Consider the following 12,262-nt stretch of genomic DNA (forward strand, 5'->3'; position numbering starts at 1 on the left):
TTAGGCCCAAACCCCTCCCTTCAGGCCCAAAGCCTCTCTTTAGGCCCCAAACCCCTCTCTTTAGGGCTCAAACCCCACTTTTTCCGGCCCAAACCCTTCTGCTTTTTAAGCCACACACCCTCTCCTTAAGGCCCAAACCCTTCTTCTCCTTAGGCCCCAAACCCCTCTCTTTAGGCCCCAAACCCTTCTTTTTCAGGCCCAAAGCCCTCTCTTCAGGCCCCAAACCCCTCTCCTTAGCCCCCAAACCCCTCAAATTTAGGCCCCAAGCCCGTCTCTTCAGGGCCTAAGCCCTGGTCTGTCGGCTCCAAGGGTGGATTGTTCAGAGGACGAGCGCAGGGATGAGCCTGAACGCGACCTCTGCCAAGGAGAGGAAACCCTCCTGCATGAAGCCGACCCGGGTAGAGCTGTGGGACGGCATGCAGCGCAGGTGCCTGATGCCCAACATCACCGCCAAAGGTACGGGTACCACAGGAGTAGTGTTGGCAACCACATTTGGGGCTTTCCTTGGGCGAGACCCAGTGGCGGAGCCATGACGGGGTGTCTCCGCTGGGGCTTTTCATCTGCCACCGAACCCCGGCTCTGGGGGTGCTGCTGGAGCTGTGGGACCACGAGACCCAGCGTGAGCAGGCACCAAACATCGGGTCTCGGGGTGCTGCTGGAGGTGTGGGACCACCAGACACACTGTGACCAGATTTTCCTTTGCTTTCCAGAGCAAACAGATGTCTGGAATGTGGTGGCCACTCGCAGGGCATCCGAATCCCCACTCTGGGCTCCTTTGACATAATCCAAAACCAGATCCAAGCTGGGGACAAGGCGATGACTTTGCAGTGGCCAGTGTTTCACCTGGCCACGAACCTCATAAACATGCACCACCTTGAGGACAGCAACGGCAGCCTGCCAGGTAAGGCGGTGGATGAAACCTTGCTGGCTGCACGGCCGGGGCATGTGGGGCATGGCCTCCGTGCTCAAAAGCCAAGCCACGGAGCCAGCCCAAAGCTGGGGCAATTCGGGTGATGGCTGCAACGAGCAGCACGTGGGGGAAACGCGTGAAGGGCCGCCGGGTGACTAACGCCATCCCTCCCATGTACTTTTCCAGCCCACAAGAAGCTGGAGCCCCTGAGACGGGAGCACCCGCCTGGCACCGCAGCCGCAGCACGGCCTCAGCAATTCCTGTCCCCGCCGGCGCCTCGCCGCAGCCCAGGCAGCCCAGAGCTCCTTCAGCCCATCCAGGAGGCCTAAACACCGTGCTAGACCTGAGAGCCAGGCCCGACGCCAGCGGCCACCAGCAGTGCCTGGAAGACCTGCCCGCCTGCCACCAGCCCGGCCTCCGCGGCCCCCACGGCCCCCATGCCTGGCACAATAACATGGGAAGGCACGGGACGGGCCACCAGCAGTGCCTGGAAGACCTGCCCGCCTGCCACCAGCCCGGCCTCCGCGGCCCCCACGGCCCCCATGCCTGGCACAATAACATGGGAAGGCACGGGACGGGCCACCAGCAGTGCCTGGAAGACCTGCCCGCCTGCCACCAGCCCGGCCTCCGCGGCCACCACGGCCCCCATGCCTGGCACAATAACATGGGAAGGCACAGGACGGGCCACCAGCAGTGCCTGGAAGACCTGCCCGCCTGCCACCAGCCCGGCCTCCGCGGCCACCACGGCCCCCATGCCTGGCACAATAACAGCAAACCCCTCTCTTTAGGGCCCAAAACCCTCTCTTTAGGGCCCAAACCCTGCTCTTTGAGGCCCAAACCCCTCTCTTTGGGGCCCAAACCCCTCTCTTTAGGCCCAAACCCCTCTCTTTAGGCCCAAACCCCTCCCTTCAGGCCCAAAACCTCTCTTTAGGCCCCAAACCCCTCTCTTTAGGCTCAAAACCCTTCTTTTTCAGGCCCAAAACCCTCTCTTCAGGTCCCAAACCCCTCTCTTTAGGCCCAAACCCCTCCCTTCAGGCCCAAAGCCTCTCTTTAGGCCCCAAACCCCTCTCTTTAGGGCTCAAACCCCACTTTTTCCGGCCCAAACCCTTCTGCTTTTTAAGCCCCACACCCTCTCTTTAAGGCCCAAACCCTTCTTCTCCTTAGGCCCCAAACCCCTCTCTTTAGGCCCCAAACCCTTCTTTTTCAGGCCCCAAACCCTCTCTTCAGGCCCCAAAACCCTCTCCTTAGCCCCCAAACCCCTCAAATTTAGGCCCCAAGCCCGTCTCTTCAGGGCCTAAGCCCTGGTCTGTCGGCTCCAAGAGTGGATTGTTCAGAGGACGAGCGCAGGGATGAGCCTGAACGCGACCTCTGCCAAGGAGAGGAAACCCTCCTGCATGAAGCCGACCCGGGTAGAGCTGTGGGACGGCATGCAGCGCAGGTGCCTGATGCCCAACATCACCGCCAAAGGGACGGGCACAGCTGGGCACAGCCTTTTGTCCCCACATCTCGGTGGCTTCCCCAAAACTGAGCCCTGGGGTGGGAAATGGCCACGGTGCCTGAGCAGGAGGATGGGGGTCGGAGACCCTATGCACCCCCCTGGGACCAATGTCGGCAGCAGCAGCACCCCACTTCTGACCATGTCCGTCCTTTCCAGCCTCAGGGGGATTGCTCGACATGCCTTTCACCGTGCGCGCGAGCATCCCGAAACACGAGCTCCAAAGGCTGAAGGAAACCAAAGCACAGGAGAACAAGAAGGAATCTGGGATCAGGTGAGGCCGGAGGCTCACGGTTGTCTTCTCCCCAGCAGGGAACCCCTCGCCCAGCCCCAAACACTCCGGGCTGGGGCCACCCCAAATTGCTGAAAGCAGCACCCGGAGGGGTGGATGGGGCCCGTGGTGTGCAAGCAGGGTCATGTTTTCAGGGTGCGGGATGCGGCCCCAGTGCCATCGTGTGCTCATGCAGACATTTTTGATGTGTTTTCAGCCAGCTGCCAGCAATCCCGGGGCTGCCTCTTGCCAAAAACCAGCCTTTGGCCAGCCAAGAGCAGGACAAACTCACAGCCTGAAGCGGAACACCAGGGATGGACAAAATGGGGCCATCGACATCTCAGGGGGTCCCAGGAGAAGAATGAAGAGTGGACATTCTGCCCACCCTGGACAGCACATCCGAGACGCTGGAACCCAAACCGGCCAGAGCAAGGCGCCTGGAACAGGAGAGACCCCCCACAGAATCCGAGATTTTGGAAATTTGGAAGCGTTGCCTCAAGAAGCAAAACCCAAAAAGGATTGGGGTGCGTGTCCGAGTTCGCTTGCTTTTTGCACATTAGCAATAAAAGGCACCAAACCAAACCCAAAACCGTAGTGCTGGCAAGTTTGCTCTATTTATTTGGCTTTAATTTTTGCTTTCATTTTCCCCAAAGTGCTGTTTTAATCGGGACATGACATTAAAAACAAGGATTTGCACCCGGCTGACTTGGGGCAGGCGGCTGCAGATGCCAAAGGGGCAGGAATGGGACTTGGGCCGTGCAGTTTGTTATTTATTTCCCCCTGGGAGGCATAATTAATTTTATAATTAATTTATAATTAATTAATGTAATAAGTTAATTTTCCTCAGAGCTGCCCTTGTGGTGCCATTCCGCATTTGGGCTTTGGCTGCTCTGAGCCGCAGTCCCATCGCACGCACCTAAAGCACCATTTTTAGTGCCCCAAGCCCCTTTTGGGGGCCCAAAGCCTTCATTTTGGAACCCAAAAGCCACATTTGAGTGTCCACCACCCCATTATAAGAGCCCAAAGCTTCCTTTCGGGGTCCGAACCCCAAACTGCTTTTGAGAGCTCAAGGCACTGGTTTTAAGATCCAAGCGTCTGTTTTACGATCCAAAACATCAAATTAGGATCCAGATCCTGCTTTTTATGGTCCAAAGACTAATTTTTTAGATCAGGGTTATTTCCAGTCTCCTATACCTCATTTCGGGGTCCAAAACTTCCTTCAGAGGGTTTCCACTATTAATTTTAGAGCCTCACGCCTCCTATTTAGGGCCCAAACCCTTCCCTTTAGGGCCCAAACCCTTCCCTTTAGGGCCCAAATCCTACTCTTTAGGACCCAAATCCCTCCCTTTTGGGCCCAATCCCCTCTCTTCAGGGCCTAAGCCCCGATTTTTAGGGCCCAAGCCCTTCTTTTTCGGGCCCCAGACCTTCTCTTTAGGGCCCAAACCGTTCCCTTCAGGGCAAAACGAAAAAACGATTCTTCAGGGCCCAAATTTCCCCCCAGAGACCCAGATGCCCCCCCCAAGGCGATCTGGGTGCCCCCCCCATTACAGGGGACCCCCAGGTGTCCCCCCCCAGTGACAGCGCCGTCCCCTCTGTGTGTGTCCCCCCCCCTGTAGGGGACCCCAGTCCTGGTGTCCCCAAGGGGGGGGTCCCGGTGTCCCCAAAGGACCCCAGCACCTGGGTGACCCCAATGGGGTCCCGGATTTCCAGGGGTCCCCCCCCAAAAAAAGCAGCCGGGGTTGTGGGTTCTTCCCAAAAGGGGCCAAGGCACCCGGCTGTCCCCAAAATGACCCCAAAAGGGACCTGGATGACCCCAAAAAGGGGCTTGGATGTCCCCAAAAAGGGACCTGGGTATCCCCAAAAAGGGGCCCTGACACCCAGCTGTCCCCAAAAGGGACCTAGATGACCCCAAAAAGGACCTGGGTGTCCCGAAAAAAGGGAACCTGGCACCCAAATGGGTCCTGAATGACCCCAAAAAGGGACCTGGGTCCACAAAAGGGTCCTGAATGACCCCCAAAAGGGACCTGGGTGCCCCAAAAGCATCCTGGATGACCCCAAAAAGCTGGGCTTCCAGGAGACCGGCACTTCCAAAACCGTCACCTGCACCGTACGTGGCCGGGGGGGGCACAGGGGAGGGGGCAGGATTTTTTGGGGGGGAGTTACGGGGTTGTGGGGTCACCCAGGAGGCCCCATAAGGGTCCCACAAGGGGTCCTGGTCAAGACTGCTTTCCGAGAGATCCCAGCCAAACTGGGGTTTTAGCCCCCAAAATGAGGCATTAGGCCCCCAGAATTGTCGGTTTATCCCCAAAATGAAGCATTGGGGACCTGGGTGACCCCAAAAGGGACCTGGGTTCCACAAAAGGGTTCTGAATGACCCCAAAAAGGGGCTTGGATGTCCCAAAAAGGCGACCCTGGCACCCAAAAGGGACCTGGATGACCCCAAAAGGGACGTGCGTGCCCCAAAAGGGTCCTGAATGACCCCAAAAAGGGACCTGGGTGCCCCAAAAGGAGCCTGAATGACCCCAAAAAGGGACCTGGGTGCCCCGAAAGGGTCCTGGATGACCCCAAAAAGGGGTTGGATGTCCCAAAAAGGCGACCCTGGCACCCAAAAGGGACCTGGGTGACCCCAAAAGGGACCTGGGTGCCCCAAAAAGGGACCTGGGTGCCCCAAAAGGGTCCTGAATGACCCCAAAAAGGCGCCTGAATGACCCCAAAAAGGGACCTGGGTGCCCCAAAAGGGACCTGGGTGACCCCAAAAGGCGCCTGAATGACCCCAAAAAGGGACCCGGGCCTCCCCACGAGGTCCCCTGCCACTGGGGTGCCCCCAAGGCTGCCCCCTGTCCCCCTCCCCAGCAGGACCTGTGCCCCCTGGAGCTGAGCGAGCCCCCCCCCGAACCCCCCCCCCCAACACTGACCCCCCTCCCCTTTAACAGCTCCCCCCGAGCCCCCCCCATGGTGCCGGCCTACAGGGGCCACAACCACCTCAGCTGGGGCTTCGAGGGGACCGGCACCCCCAAAACCATCACCTGCACCATAAGTGGCCGGCCGGGGGGGGCACAAGGGAGGGGGCAGGATTTTTTGGGGGGGGTTACGGGGTTGTGGGGTCACTTCAAGGAATTTCAGCTTCCATCCTTGAATCAGCTGAACACCCAAACTGAAGTATTAGGCCCGCCATATTGGGGGGTTAGGCCTGAAAATGAGGCATTATCCCCCAAAATTGGGGGTTTAATCCCCAAAATGAGGCATTAGGTCCCCAAAATTGTCGGTTTACCCCCAAAATGAAGCATTAGGCCCCCTAAACTGGGGGGTTTAGCCCCCAAAATGAGGCATTAGGCCCGCAATATTGGGGGTTTTAGTCCCCATAATGAGGCATTAGGACCCCAAAATTCATAGAATCATAGAATCATAGATTATCCCCAAAATGAAGCATTAGGCCCCCAAAACGGGGGGGTTTTAGCCCCATAAATGAGGCATTAGGCCTGCCATATTGGGGGTTTTAGTCCCATAAATGAGGCATTAGGCTCCCTAAATGGGGGGATTTAATCCCCAAAATGAGGCATTAGGCCTCCAAAACTGGGGGGTTTAGCCTGAAAATGAGGCATTAGGTCCCCAAAATTGTCGGTTTACCCCCAAAATGAAGCATTAGGCCCCCAAAACTGGGGGGTTTAGCCCCCAAAATAAAGAGGGGGGGGGGGAGGGGATGAGAACCTCATGATCCGGAATAAAGAAATTTATGGCACTTAGGCAAAGTTTTGGTAATGTATGAGAAACAAAAAAGCAAGATGTCTTCAGATCTGAATAACTCACCGTTTTTTTTTTAATTTTCTTTTGCTTTTTCAAGGTCCTTTTAACCACCCAGCTGGAACTGGAATTAGGCAAAGCCTACACTTTGCAGTGGAGCTAAAAGCCTGCCACCATCCCGGGTAGCAAAGCTGAGCCAAAATTCCTCACGTTCGCGAATTTTTCCCTTCTCCTCCCTCAAAATACTTTGCACTATTAAAATTTATTAGTTATAATCCCTTGGTTTGACGTTTTTTCCTTGTTCTGAGCTGTGGAATTCTGCCAAGCTGGGGCGTGGCAGGAGGAGGGGACTGCAAAGGACCTCAGGGACTCCAAACTTACAAGGAGCCTTGGGCCCCACTTTTTGGGAGGTGCTGATGGTTTTGGGGGCTTTGAACCTGTCTGGAAAGCAACCTTCACCCCCCTCCTCACGAACGAGCCTCGTAAATAAAAACAAAAACTCAACAGTTTTTTTGGGATTCCATCGTGTTTTCCTCCACCTCCTTCCTGAGGCAATCGTGTCAGGAAGAACGATGGAAATCTGCGAAGAAACAGAGAAAAAAATCACTTTTTAGATTTTTTTTTAGCCTTCTATACCCTCATGCACAGGCTTCAAGTCCTGACACCGATGTCAGGGCCACCGTTTCCCTTGTTTTTCACCTCATATTTTCCCCAGGCCCTGGCCAGCAGCGGGGTTTTGCTCCTAAATTCTGCTAGGCCCGCACAAAAAAAGCCTTTCTTTTCCCAAAAAGCCTTGAAAGCAGCACCCAGCTACAAAAAAAACACCCTCTCCTCTGTGGCCAAGAGCTTTTTGAGGCCTTCCAAACCCTAAAAAACGTGGACTGCTGTTGTCTGTGCGCCAACAGAAGAGAGAAATTTGGGCATTTGAGTCTAGTTCTGGAGGAGACAAAGGTTTGGGGTGGACTGAGCCAACCCGTGGCTCAAAACTGAGATCCCTTTGGAAAGACCCCGCTGTCCCCAAAAAACTCTGCTTCCCTACAAGGCTTGAGCCCCCCAAAATGATGCTGATGTGGATCACCCACCTCTTTTTGCCAACTCCGATGGCCTCCTCGCTGGGTCGGGCACTCAAAGCCCGAAGTTTAGGGTGGCCGGGGCCACAAAACGGAGAGCCCCGGCCCAGTTTTTGGCGGTTTGGGTTGGGCTGACACGGGTTTTCGGGGCGCGGGTGCCACCGGGCGGGTGCTGTTGGTGCCGTTCACGGATAACGCCTTCTTCTGAGGTTCTTTTAGCACCGTCCAGAAGGTTTCGGGCCTGTTTTTTAACCTTTCTGCCCCCTCTTTTCCCGGGGGCTGCAGCCTGTAGACGTTGTAGGGGGGCTCCTCGGGGAGGCTGGCCTCCGAGCTGGCCGGTGATGAGACGCTTATCACGGGGAAGGACAGCTCTGTGGGTCCCGGGGGCCGGGGGGGCTTTTTGGCTGCCGGGTTTTCCCCCACGCAGGGGGGAAACATCCCCGCTCCTCTTCCTGCTCTCTGCCTCGAGGCTCCGGGTGTCTTTGCCTGTCCCGTTTTGCCTTTGGGTGACGATTTTTCGGCCTTGCGAGGAGTCCCCGGGATGGCCGGCAGCCTGATGGAAGAACCAAGAATCCAGGATGGTTTTGGGGTCGCATCCTGCACCCCCCACCCCCTCATGCAGCGCTGGATGCTGCAGCCCTGAAATTTGGGGGGGCTCCCGGCGGCCTCATCCCACCCATTTGGAGCCCCCAGCCTCACCTCAAGGGAGCCTTCCCTGCCTTCTGCGCCTCCCCCTTCAGGGCTGCTTCTTCTGTCGACCCCGTGGGGGCAAGGGAAGGAAGCCCGAGACCTTTGCCTAAAATTTGGGAAGGAGAGGTGTTAGAAGAACATTTCCGTGATGCCGCCGTCCCCGGGGACACGCCGGGTGCTGAGGCTGCTCCCCGAGACCCTCCTTGGCACCAGCCCTCGCCCGGCTCCTTTCTAAGCCTCAATATTTTTTTGGGGGGGCCGAGTTCTGGGAGAAAGGAGCTGGCTACGGCCAATTTTAGGGGGTGTCTTGATCCCCGTCCTCCTGCAGCGCCCAGGGCCGGGCACATCAGGCACCTCGCACCCGGGGGCTCCGTTTTGGAGGCGCGGTGACAAGATGTGGTGCAAGGCAGAGCTTTTGGGTGCTCCACGATGGGTTTTCTCACCAGGAGTCAGTTTCCCGTCCCTTCGAAGGGAACCAGCAGCTGCTTTTCTTCCCCCAGCTTGGCCGAGAAGAGGAAAAGCCCCTTCTTTCTTCTCCTTGGAGTGCTCCTGGGGCGTTTTTTTGGGCATGCTCTCCATCTCAAACCTGGCAAAAGAAGACCTCAGCGTGACCCCAGGGCGCGCCACAATCACCCCATTTCCACGTTGCCATCAAAGCCCCATCCCCAAATTCCTTCCTGGACTTTGCAATGGGCTCGTCCAGCAAAGAAGCACCCATGGGTGCAAGGAGAACCCGAGCAGCGGCCACAGCCACAAATATACTCACTCGGGGAAGACGATGACACGGCCAGAGAAGGTCAGGGAGGCCAAGGGTGCCCCCCGGGACACCACCACGTCCATCAGCTGGGGGACCTGCAAGGAGATGGCAAATGTCCTCTGGCCTCGGTCGTGGCCAAAAACTCCAACCCAAAAGGTCTCGGTGGGCCAAGGGCAAGCGTTGCTACCCCTTTGTGAGGCTGCCCAGGCCGTGGGGAAAACAAAACCCTCACCTTGAAAAAGGCTTTTTGAAGGTTCTCCTTCCCGGACAGCTTCTGCAGGAAGTCGGAATAGAATTTCATTTCCACCCTCGTGCCTTCGATGAGGAGCACCCCCACGTCCCTCAGGACCAGGGCGATGTTCTCCCCCTTCCCCACGCAGCGAGAGATGAGGGACGTGGTGCCCTGGATGCAGCTCTCCACCCTCTGCGAGGACAGGCAGATTTGGGCGGCCACCTCGGGGTAGTGGAGGGGCTCCAGCTCCTTGTGGCCTGGAAAACGACACGAGAGGGATGGGGGCGGTCACCAGCAGCCCTTCCCCGTGGCAGGCGTCACCCAAAAAGGCTTCGGTTTGGGACCTTGTGGTGGGTTTTGGATAGAAAAGGTTTGGCAGCAGGGGGGCACGGGGAGGGGGGTGCTGTGAGAGGGATCTAGAAGCTGCCCCGTGTTGGGGAAGGGTCCTGCTGCTGGCCAGAGCCTGGGCAGTAAGCGAGGTTTTTTGTGCCTCTGGGAGAGCAGATTGGAGACAGAGAAAATAAAAAACTGAAAACAAACAAACAAACAAACCAAAACAAAACAAAACACAAACAAACCACCACCACCACCACCAACAAAAAAAAAACAAACAAACCAAAAAACCCACAAACAAACCAACCAACCAAACAAAAAAAAAAAACAAAACAAAACACAAACAAACCAACAAAAACAAAACAAAACAAACAAACAAACAACAAAAACAAAAACAAACAAAAAAACACAAACAAAAAACACACAAACAAACCAACAAAAAAAACAAAAAACAAAAACAAAACAAAAACAAAACAAAGAAACAAACAAACAAAACAAAACAAAACACAAAAACAACAACAACAACAAAACACAAACAAACAAACAAACAAACAAAATCTGCTGGGGGATGGCAGCTGGGGGAGCGAGGGGTGAGGAACAGCCTCACAGACACCCAGGGCAGTGAAGGAGGAGGGGGAGAAGCCCCCCTGCAGCCTGTAGGGGGGTCCCTGGTGGAGCAGAGCTGTCCCCCTGCACCCATGGGTGCCACACGGAGCAGATCTCCGCGCTGCAGCCCCTGCAGAGGAGCCCACGCAGGAGGAGGGCGTCTGGGGGGAGCTGCTGCCTGTGGGGGACCCAGGATGGAGCAGTTTGGGACGGGGGGGGGACCCCGTGGGACGGAGCCGTGTGGGAGCTAATCCTTATCTCAACTTTGAGCCCTTTTCACATCTTTTCTCCCCTCTTTGAGGAGGGGGAGTGAGAAAGGGGCTGTGGTTGAGCTCAGCCGCCCACCCGAGTCAAACCACCACGGTCCTGCTCCATGCAGGGGATGCTTTGATTTATTTTTTTGGGGGGAAACACCTGATATTGAGGGAGGGGGTCAGCAGGGGATTAACCCCCTGCCCTACCTGGCAGGTACTCCTTGTTGGCGGTGAGGCTGTGGGTGACGACGAGGTTCCTGGCCAGGCGGAACGTGGGCATCTGCAAAATCAGGGTCTTGTTCCCGTCCTTCACCAATTTGGGGACAACGTCGAAGGAGCCGAGGGCAGGAATTCGGACGCCCTGGAAATGGCAGAGAAAAGAAAGAAAAATGGTTAAGGATCAGACGTCACACCGCCTACCACAACCGCGCTTGTGCGATGCCTGTGGGGCTTTTTGGGGTGAGTTTCCTGCTTTTCAGGAGGGGAACGAGGGGGACGGGGGTGCCAACCCACCTGGTGCAGCAGGAGGTGTTCGTGGATGTAGGCTGACACCGCATCCCAGACGCTTATTTTCTCTGAAAGGCAAAAAAAAATCTGGTCACACACCGCCTCTCGTGGCTACCACCCTTCCATCACCCCAAAACCCGCGTTGCATAAAGATCCATCACATCCCCGACCCCAAAAAACAGAGACCCTACCACACAGAGCCAGGTCTCCCCCCCACAAAAAGCCCCACCCAAATTTAGGCGCCTACCAAAACCCACGTTACATAAAGATCCATCACATCCCCAACCCCAAAAAGAGACCTCCACACAGAGCCAGGTCTCCGCGCCACAAAAAGCCCCAAATTTCGGCACCTACCCTTGGAGGTGATGCTGGGCGTGAGGCACGGGACCTTCATCCCATCCCAGAAGTGGACAGGGGTCCGCCTCACGTTGGGCAGCACCTCGTCGGCAAAAGTGACGCGTTTTTGCATCCTTGCGCTCGCTCTCCGGATATTTCTCCAGAGATGAAGGGTCCCTGCGCCACCCCCCACCCCTTTTATACCCTGCCACCGCCCCCCGCCCCATTGTGACACGGCTAATGAGGTCATCACTTACGTCATAACTGCCAACAGGGCCACCGTCACCATGACTGTAATACACCATAAATGTTTGCCCCTCCCTTTAGTAGCCAAACCCCTCCTTTTAGGGCCCAAACCACTCCCTTCAGGGCCTAAAGCCCTCCCTTCAGGCCCAAACCCCTCCCGTCAGGCCCAAACCCCACTCTTTAGGCCCCAAACCCCTCTCTTTAGGCCCAAACCCCTCTCTTTAGGCCCAAACCCCTCCCTTCAGGCCCCAAACCTCTCTTTAGGCCCCAAACCCCTCTCTTTAGGCCCCAAACCCTTCTTTTTCAGGCCCAAAACCCTCTCTTCAGGCCCCAAACCCCTCTCTTTAGGCCCAAACCCCTCTCTTTAGGCCCAAACCCACTCCTTCAGGCCCAAAACCTCTCTTTAGGCCCCAAAACCCTCTCTTTAGGCCCCAAACCCTTCTTTTTCAGGCCCAAAACCCTCTCTTCAGGCCCCAAACCCCTCTCTTTAGGCCCAAACCCCTCCCTTCAGGCCCAAAACCTCTCTTTAGGCCCCAAACCCCTCTCTTTAGGGCTCAAACCCCACTTTTTCCGGCCCAAACCCTTCTGCTTTTTAAGCCCCACACCCTCTCCTTAAGGCCCAAACCCTTCTTCTCCTTAGGCCCCAAACCCCTCTCTTTAGGCCCCAAACCCTTCTTTTTCAGGCCCAAAGCCCTCTCTTCAGGCCCCAAACCCCTCTCCTTAGCCCCCAAACCCCTCAAATTTAGGCCCCAAGCCCGTCTCTTCAGGGCCTAAGCCCTGGTCTGTCGGCTCCAAGGGTGGATTGTTCGGAGGA

General features: G+C 56.4%; 1 protein-coding gene and 1 long non-coding RNA gene across 4 annotated transcripts; one reads left to right on the plus strand and one right to left on the minus strand.

Moving 5' to 3' along the window:
* The first annotated feature begins 55 nt into the window (after positions 1 to 55).
* LOC140001120 (uncharacterized) lies at positions 56 to 4,161 on the plus strand. The gene is made up of 4 exons (XR_011806260.1): positions 56 to 456; positions 711 to 901; positions 1,097 to 2,679; positions 2,894 to 4,161. It is a non-coding gene; the product is annotated as an uncharacterized lncRNA (long non-coding RNA).
* Positions 4,162 to 7,337: 3,176 nt separating this feature from the next.
* Positions 7,338 to 11,543, minus strand: LOC106020682 (uncharacterized). 3 transcript variants are annotated; one of them, XM_072032249.1, is made up of 8 exons: positions 11,221 to 11,404; positions 10,873 to 10,934; positions 10,567 to 10,720; positions 9,167 to 9,423; positions 8,944 to 9,029; positions 8,621 to 8,763; positions 8,187 to 8,283; positions 7,338 to 8,040 (listed from the first exon to the last, which is right to left on the minus strand). In XM_072032249.1, exons 1-8 carry the CDS (start codon positions 11,333 to 11,335, stop codon positions 7,557 to 7,559), a joined length of 1,398 nt encoding a protein of 465 aa, XP_071888350.1. In that variant the 5' UTR covers positions 11,336 to 11,404; the 3' UTR covers positions 7,338 to 7,556. The 3 variants fall into 3 exon arrangements, with proteins under 3 accessions (XP_071888350.1, XP_071888349.1, XP_071888348.1); XM_072032248.1 differs by lacking the exon at positions 11,221 to 11,404 and adding an exon at positions 11,460 to 11,543 and having other exon boundaries at positions 8,944 to 9,423; XM_072032247.1 differs by lacking the exons at positions 10,567 to 10,720; positions 10,873 to 10,934; positions 11,221 to 11,404 and having other exon boundaries at positions 8,944 to 10,537.
* Positions 11,544 to 12,262: the final 719 nt, after the last annotated feature.

This window comes from Anas platyrhynchos, chromosome 37, assembly GCF_047663525.1.
Source record: "Anas platyrhynchos isolate ZD024472 breed Pekin duck chromosome 37, IASCAAS_PekinDuck_T2T, whole genome shotgun sequence".
NCBI classification, from domain to species: Eukaryota; Metazoa; Chordata; class Aves; order Anseriformes; family Anatidae; genus Anas; species Anas platyrhynchos.